At 47.7% G+C, this 8,896-nt stretch overlaps 1 protein-coding gene across 2 annotated transcripts in view; it reads right to left on the bottom strand.

The window, feature by feature from the left end:
- Window positions 1–3,927: 3,927 nt before the first annotated feature.
- The window catches only part of MN1 (MN1 proto-oncogene, transcriptional regulator), a 49,254-nt gene continuing 44,285 nt past the window's right edge, over window positions 3,928–8,896 (bottom strand). The window contains exons 2-3 of one of the 2 annotated variants that reach the window (XR_014069437.1): window positions 5,302–6,897; window positions 3,928–4,522 (exon numbers count right to left, since the gene is read on the bottom strand). Coding sequence is in view for 1 of the 2 variants with exons in the window: in XM_081544368.1 (XP_081400494.1) it covers window positions 6,716–6,897 (182 nt within the window). In the remaining variant the exon portion in view is untranslated. Of the gene's footprint in view, window positions 6,898–8,896 lie in introns of both variants that reach the window. The other variant, XM_081544368.1, reaches the window with a different exon arrangement.

Here is an 8,896-nt window from a genome sequence, read left to right as displayed (position 1 = left end):
AAGGAGGATGTCTCCGTTCACTGCTACTCTGTCTCTAACATCTCTCTCGGGCAAGTTGACCTCATTTTCAAAAAAGACAGAAGTTCTCAGGCCGGGGGCCTTCAGCAGGAAACAGTGACACTGTCATGTTGCCCATGGGGCCCCAAAGAGTCGGACGGAACTTAGCGACTAAACTGCAGCAGCAGTTTTTTATAAGATTTTTTATGTGAACCATTTTTAAAGTCTTTTCTGAATTTGTTACAATATTGTTTCTGTTTTATGTTTGGGTTTTTTGGCCCCAAGACATGCAGGATCTTAGCTCCTCGACCAGGGATCGAACCCACACCCCCTGATTGACAGGCAAAGTCTTAACCACTGGACCTCCAGGGAAGTCCCTCAAGACAAATAAATTCTAATTTATTTTAGAATTATGGAGGACACACTATAATCTCCTCTAGACTCCCTCTCTTGTCCATTCTTCAGAAAGAGCTTACCAAAATTTCCACCCCAGCTTAAAATGTATACATGTAGCAGAAGAGGGGCAACAAAATCAGTAGAATAGAGGGTTCAAAAATAACCCCCTACAAATACGGTCAAATGATTTTCAACAGTGGTACCAAAACAGCCTAACGGAGGAATGGAAAGACCTCTTCAACCAATGGTGCTGGGACAATGGAATATTCTGGAAACAAAGAACTCTTTTTTATTATTTTCATTTTTCTGCCCTGTGCTGCATGTGCGATCTTAGTTCCCTGACCAGGGATTGAAACTGCACCCCTTGCACTGGAAGCGCGGAGAAAGAACCCTCACCTTTGCCTCATGCCATATGCAAACCTCAATCCAAATGTATCATGGAAAGCTCAACGTGGAAGCCACACATAAAACCATAAAGCTACTAGAAGAAAGCAGAATCCCAGGGAAGACACAGATGACTTTTGCCCTAAGAGAAACTTGATGAAATGTACTTCGTGGAACTTGTGGAATATTTAAACATTTGCACTTCAGAGGACACCACAAGAAAACCACAGACTGGGAGAAAACATTTGCAACACACAGAGAAGGGACTTGTGTCCAGAATATATAAAGAATTTTTAGAATTCAATAACAAAAAGACAAGCAATCAGACAAATAGCTGGGCAAAGGATCTGAACAGACATTTCACCAAAAAAAGATACTCAGCAAGCAAATAAACACATGAAAATACACACAGCATCATTAGGGAAATAAAAGTTACAACCTCAATAAGACACCACCACACACACACTAGAATGGCCAAGTTAAAAAGACAGATAGTAAAACGTGTTGGCAAGGATGTTAGAAGGAATTTGGAGCTTTCAGATGTCACCAGTGAGAATGCAAAGTGGCACAATCATTTTTGAAAAATGGTTTGACAGTTTTTTAAGAAGGAAAACGTATACCTCCTATATGACCCACCCAAAAACTTGGTGGCTCCAATGATAAAGAATCTGTCTGCAATGCAGGAGACCAGGGTTCTATCCCTGGGTCAGGAAAATCCCCTGGAGAAGGAAATGGCAACCCACTCCAGCATTCTTGCCTGGAAAATCCCACGGACAGAGGAGCCTGGCGGGCTACAGTCCATGGGGTCGCAACGAGTCTGACACAACTGAAGCGACTAAGCATACAAGCACAAAAAAAACTTGTACACAAAACTTTACACTAGTTCTAGTCCTAGGTAAATGGATGGACAGACTGCGGTATATCCATATGATGAAACACTACTCAGCGATTTAGTGTTGTTTCACTGCCTACTCTGGGCTGAGACTCCCCTCTAGGAGGGAGCTGGGGACCCTGAGGGTCCTCTGCTGGTGGCACTGCCTCATGGTAATTGTCCGGGGATATCGATAGGATTCTTTCACTGACGTTACCACAGTCCCTGTGGGACTAGCGACTATTTTATTTGCAGAGTGTGTTCTAAGCCTTTGCTTACATTATACTCTCACTAGTATTTACAATTAATTTAACAGACCCATTTTATGAATTTTCTCCCTAGAACAACGTATGTTGAGGTTTTTTAAAAGACCCTGATGCTGAGAAAGATTGAGGGCGGGAGGAGAAAGAAGGGGGTGACAGAGAATGAGATGGTTGGATGGCATCGCCGAATCAATGGACATGAGTTTGAGTAAGCTCTGGGAGTTAGTGACGGACGGGGAGACCTGGCGCGCTGCAGTCCATGGGGTCACAAAGAGTCGGACACGATTGAGCGACTGAACAACAACTTTGTCTCTATGGCTTTGCCTTTTCTGGGCATTTCATATAAATGGAATCATATAATATGTGGACTTTTTGTGTCAGACTACTTAGTCTAATATTTTCAAAGTTCACGTTTCTATGGCTAAATAATATTCCATTGTATGAATATACCACATTTTGTTTATCCATTCATCATCCAGTAGATGGCAAGACGGTGTTACTGTTAATATGGAAAGACCAACCTGCTAGACGCACCAGCCTGAAGCTTGAGTCCCACCCTGCCCTCCTCGGGGCCAATACACACCTCAGTGTGAAGCCCCATCTGTATCACATGATCCCATGCCTTCCCCTCAATACGCCAGTCAGTGGTCCTTTTGATTCATGAATCCCTGGAGACGTGAACCCCTTCACTTTCCCATCCATTCATTTCACGCCAATCTGAAGGCTCTCAAATGCCCATCCCTCAGTGCTCACCATTCTCTCATCTTTCTTCCCTTCCTTGGGTACCAAACATGGTCATGTACCACTGTCACTTTGAACAGGAGATCTTTCAAGCTTGAAGAGATTTTTAAGCTCCTCCAGATTATAGTGAATAGAGAGGCCACAGTCTTAAGACGTTATATTCTGACAAATATGCTGCGGCATAACTGTCGACCCCTGAACCACAAGGGGTTTCAGATGCTGACCTGCCCCCAGTTGAAAATCTGCACGTAGTTGATAGTCAGTTGTCCTTATATCTGGTTCCTCCAAATCTGTGGTTCTGCATCATTAGATTCAACCAGTTCCAATTGTGTAGGACTGTAGTATTTACTATTGAAAAAAATTTGCCTGTAAGTGGACCCACACACTTCAAACCCATGCTGTCCAAGGGTCAACTGTAAAAGAAAACTTTAAAAACTGAAGGGTCTGCCAAATCAGGGTCCACTGTATGCTGGGATGAATAAGGTGAACTCCTATTCATCCTTCAAAACCCTACCTGGGCATGACCGTTGGAGGAAGCCTTCCCTAAGCCTCCAACGTGGGGTTCATGGATCTCTGGGAGTGACATTCATCCCTTGTCCTACAGTGGATGACTGGGCATATTCCCCTCACTGGTACCTGTCAATTTATTTGTCTTGTCTGTCTCCTCCCCACCGCATTTCCCCCTTTGGAGACTAAGGGTCTGCTATGACCTCGAGTCTAAGGCTGTAGGTGCCAGAGTGAACCTGCTGCCCAAAGGGAAGCCCATGGGACAGCCAGAGTTTTACAGGCCCTGTGAGCTAGTGCTCATGGTAACCTTTAAGCTAGATGTGATTTACTCCATTTTATTTATTATGTAAATTTTTATTTATTTTGGCCGTGCCTTGCAGCTTGCAAGATCTTCGTTCCCAGACCAGGGATTGAACCCAGGCATAGGCAGTGAAAGTGCAGAATCCTAACCACTAGGCCACCAAGGAATTCCCTCATTTGCTCCAGTTTAGACATAAGAAATGGCTTCCCTGTTGGCTCAAATGGTAAAGAATCTTCTGCAATGTGGGAGACCCGGGTTCGATTCTTGGGTTGGGAAGATCCCCTGGAGAAGAGAATGGTAACCCACTTCAGTATTCTTGCCTGGAAATCCCATGGACAGAGGAGCCTGGCAGTCTGCAGTCCATGGGGTCACAAAAAGAGTGGGACACAACTGAATGACTAATGCAAAGTAAAAGGGGAAGGGATAGGGAAAAAATAATGCAAGCCCCGCCCACAAATGTACCGCAGTCACCATTAACGTCATATTTATTGTTATTTAGCTGCTCAGGAAAACATATACAGGTATATACAATATGCATGAATACAGAAGACTGCACTTTACATATTTTTTTAAAAAAAGAAAGAAAAAAATAACACTCAATTTCATGAGCTATTGTCACAGTCTTCCAACCAAGCATTTCAGAAATGAATTTCTTTTAAGAGTCAAAAAAGATTACAGGATTGCCTAACACACAGCAGAGTTAAGTTTCCATATTTTACATGTGCAATAACGTTTTCATATTCTTTCCCGAAGAGTTTTGCTATGCAGTACCGATTACCAGTGTTTGTGGAATCTCGTGGGTTGGGTGTGTTTTTAATTTGCTTTTATTCTTTCCATTAAACCAAATCTAGTGAAATAACATCCTTTTGCTTAAGGCTATTTTTAAAGCTGTTCCATTCTGGGGTCGTGGGGAGCGAGAAAGTTGAAAACTTCAGGGGTTTCCGAGGTTGCCAGGACCACGAGCTGACGGCCGTGTGCTGATGGACTCAACGCAGGGAAAGTCAAAGACAGAAGTCAAGACACTTGGCTCCCCGGCCTTAAGCAATTAAGGAGAAATCATTCCTGTTTAAGAAATAAAAGGATGAAGCTCTCAAACAGCTGTACATTGTGGAGTCAGAGGGGGCGTGGAGTTTCGCTCAGACTATGGCTGGCTCCCTGCAGTCCATTGCAGGAGGGGACATTCCCTCCCCCTTTCTCTCCTTTACTGGCAGAACCCGGGACTGGGTGAGCTCCCACCTTCTTCCCTCTGATCGGTCCACACCACCTGCTTCTGCCTGCCTTCTGCAGGGGCTGGGGTCAACCCGGGTCAAACTGCCCATGCAGGAACTTTGGACAGTCCAGACTCAGACCCCGAGCCAAAAGGGCTGGCAGGAGGAAAGATGAGCAGGGGGAAGTGGAAAGAGCCAGATTTTTCTGGATGCTCTTCTCCCTTTGCTAAAAAGTTCTTTGAAATAAACAATGTGGGTGTTGTATGGTGAGCTCAAAGCCTTCAGGTCACTTGCTTAAAAAAAACAAAAGCCGGGTCCGCAAACTCTGAGGACATGGGGCAGGGATGGGGGGAAGGATGGAGGGGGCGTGAAGCTCAAAATGGAGCATTTAGTAGGATGCTCAGAAATTGAAATCGAGCAGATGAGTTATGGATTTGGGTGAAGTGATATCAATCACTCCTTGTCTAGCCCACCCTGGAATCTAGGCCACCCCCACCACCCCCGTGAATCACACAAGCCCTTTGCGGTCATCAGCAGCATCCAAAGACAGCCTCCTCTGCCTGCTGACCGCTGCTCTGGGAGGAGCAGGTAAGAGGCCTCAGCTGGGTCCCTGCTCTCTGCTGCCCTGCTCACCCAGCCGCTCCTTCACCTCTGCTCAAAGTCATTCCTTCAGGAGATGCTCAGGACATGGCTCTGGTTTTGCAGCAGGCTGAGATTACACCAAAAGCAGGAGAGGGGATTCTGGGGTTTTAAAAAAAGAAAAAGGCCCAAGAATCAAAGTCACAAGTTGCAGCCCCTTTCTCTCCCCTCTAGCCCTTGGCAGTCTGCAAACCCCTGCAAAGAAGACACACAGGCTGGGAGGCGGAAAGGGGGCTTGGCCGAGAGAGCCTGGGGGCTCCTTTACTCAACGAGCTCCTCCAAAAAGTGCTGGTCCCTCCAAGGATGGGGGCGGCCCAGAACGGGGAGAGGTGGGAGATAACCCAGAAACCACTCCTTCTTGCCCGCATGTCTGGTTGGCAACAGATGTCGGGAAAGGTCAAGGCTGAGACCTGACCCTTCAGCTCCAATACCCGAGACCTAGCCCATCTGGCCGGAGCAGGGCGGGAGCCTGCCACCATCCCCATGCGGACCAGGGATGCTCCACACAGCGTGAAAATTCAGGGCCTGGGCGTTGGTGCCGAGGCCCAGGAAGGGAGAGAAAACACCACAGTCGAATATTCCAACTGCTTCCCACAGAAGCGGGCTGGACACGTCATCACCTCCATCGCAGTGAAAGGCAGCTCCCAGCAGAAGAGAGAACGGAGCTGAAGGCTGAGCGTGTATTTGTAGGAATGAAAATATATATGTCTATTTTCTTAGGGAACAGACAAAACAAAATCTCAGGCGGAATACCTAAGGGGGGCATTAATTGTTTGGCTCCTGCCTGACTGATGACAGTTGGGTGTCAATATATAATATTGTGATGACAATTTGACTCTCACCCGGCAATATTCCAGAACTACTATTCTCCAGGATTTCCATTTTAATAAGCAGTGAACAAAGCAAAGGGAAAAAGAAAAAAAAAAAAGGAGGTGGGGAGGAACAAGACTAAAGGAGAATTAAAAAGGAAAGCAACTCTTGTCTTATTATGAAATAACAATACTTGGACATACAGCAGCACGAAAATAAAACAAGGAAAGAGGTCATCTAAAAAAACGTATGCCAAGATTACAGAAAAAAATGGGAATTATCTAGCAGGAAAAAATGCTTCAGCAAAAGTTTGCTAACTGCAGAAGGGTTAACACTGGTAACATACCGTGGCGGACGAGTTTTTTTTTTAAAAAAATTTTTTGAGGTTTTTTTTTTTCCCCTTTAAATTAACCCCTTCCAGTCCATATGCCACTAAGCAGGTACCAACCTAAAAAAAAAAAAAATCACCCACTCAGCAATAGTGGCCCTTTCGAATTCACGTGGTGGGGGTAGGTAGGGGTGGGGTCAGGTGAAGGGGGGAAAGGAGAGAGAAGGGGGAGGGGAGGGCCTGGTGGGGGAGGGGGCATTTCTTGTCACTTCAAGTCAGGGCGGCCACGAATGTCCCGAATCTGTTGGAAATGTCGGAGTGCAGTGACCGCCAGGTGGGCACAGAGGCTCGGGCCTTGGCATCACCCACATCGTCTGTGCAGTGAACAGACAGGCACTGCAAGTGGCTGCCAGGCTGGGGTGCCGAGGCCTTGTTCGCAGGGAGGTCGTGGGCTGCAGAGAAAGAAGGAAGAGAGAATGTTAGCTGCTTGCTTGACTCTGCAAGAGGCCCTGCTGGGGACAGAGTGGCAGAGGCAGGAGAAGAGAGGCCATGTCCAGGCCCGTTTTTTTTCATGCTTGGTTCGAATCCTCATGCTGTTGCCTTTGACTTGGGCTGTCACACTTTAGCCAAGGGAAGACCCCTCCCTCTTGGGTCTGTTTTTCCCCCACCACCTTGGAAAATAGAAGACTTAGGCAGGATAAATTCAGGGTTTGCCCATATCTGATGGACTAGAGTTCCCCAAAGATTAACTGCTCCTGAAGTAAGTTGGGAAGGCTTCCTGGAGGAGGCACATCTCAACTGGGTGTTGAGGGATATGTAGGAGTTCATCAGATGCAGTAAATTAAATAAGAGAGGAGGATCATCCAGGTCTAGAATATAGCCCATTCTCTTGTCATCCTCCAGACAGACATTTGCTAAGGGGCTGCTATGTGCTGGGATCCCCCTTATGAACTGCCAAACTGCTCAGAGCAGTAGAGACTAAGAGTGTGGACTCCCTAGCCACATGAGTGCCTTTGCCCGTCCCCAGCTGCTGCATGAAAGGACTTTCGGTGATAGAGGTAAGGGAGTCTACTCCTCTCCTATACCTTCAATGAAAATTCCCTCAATTTCCTTCTCATTCAGTCATACAGCACCAGAAACAGCACAGACCATAGTCAGTTTTGACTAGACATCCTTGAGGGGAAAGAAATTTGACAACCATTCACACCTAGTATAAATTATATTAGAAGACATAGGAATTGGGAGTCCTAGGGCAGGGAAGGAAGAGAGCAGTCAATTCAGAAGACTTCTAATTTACTGTTGCCCAGTGACCCATAGTTCTGTTCTGAGGCCTATTAAATCATGATTATTCTCATTGTTCCACTTTCAGAGCCTGACTCTCAGAGAGGCAAGGTGACCTGCCCAAGGTCATACAGCCAGCAAGGAGCAGAGCTGGGTTTGAAGATAGACTGATAGTGAACTTCTGACTCAGCAAAAGTGAGAAGAGCTGGCATTGGGTGTGGGGTCCCAGCTCCAGCCGAGGGAGCACACCCAGATACTGAACTCCACGACCGGCCGCCCTCCTCAGCACACTATGCAGGCCCGGCCTGGGCCCTGTGCCAGGCAGGAGTCACCCCACCCATCCCGCCCTCTGGGATCTGGGGGGATGGGAGGGGAGGCTTCCCCCGAGAGCTGAGCCACAGCCTGCAGAGAACAATCCTCCCAGAGGGATGGGCCCAGGCAGCCAAGGCCAGGTGTGACTAACTGGGTTTGGGGTCCCCACCCTGAAGCCCCGAAGATATCCAGCTTGGGGACCTGTGTTCTTGGGAGGAGCTGGGGCTGGGAGAGAAGATTCTCTCCTGTGCCTCTTCTTTCCTTCACTCGATTACAAAGGCTTCACTGCGACCCTACTATGTGCCAGGCATGGTGGTGAGCCTGCAGATGCCAGTAGGAAACAAGGTACTTTCTTCCTCCTCCTCCTCCTGCGTCTGACAGTAAGGCTGGGAAAACAGCATCAGAGCCCAGTCATTTTGGAGTCAGAGACTGAAGCCTGAATCCCAGCCCTACCGCTGTGTGCACAGGGTCTGACACTTTTCCCTCTCTGACCCTCACTTCTGTTCACTGGTAAAGTGGGGGTGATGCCGTCTCCCTCGGGGTCTTGTCACAGGTGTCCTGGCACACAGACACATCCCCAGGCAGGGCTGCTGGGCCTGTCAGTCATGTCTGAGCTTGGGGAGGCAGTCCTTGCGATCATCTAGAAGCCTTCAAGCCCCGTCCCCTCCTTCAGACTGGCCAGCTGGGCGTGTCCCTGCCGATGAAACAGGACTCTGCCCATTTTGTGGGCGGGGAAGCTGAGCCTAAGGTTTCAAAGTCAGTGAGAGGTGGTGGAGCTGGGATGCTGTGACCCCAGGAAGCTAGAGACACCAGATTTGGGGTCCCCTTGCCCCCAGCAGGCCCTGGATTCCAGCCAGG

This window comes from Giraffa tippelskirchi, chromosome 11, assembly GCF_054371585.1.
Source record: "Giraffa tippelskirchi isolate mGirTip1 chromosome 11, T2T-mGirTip1v1.2.pri, whole genome shotgun sequence".
NCBI lineage: Eukaryota > Metazoa > Chordata > Mammalia > Artiodactyla > Giraffidae > Giraffa > Giraffa tippelskirchi.
Note: the sequence above shows the minus strand (reverse complement) of the source record. Positions and strands in the feature narration are given on the sequence as shown.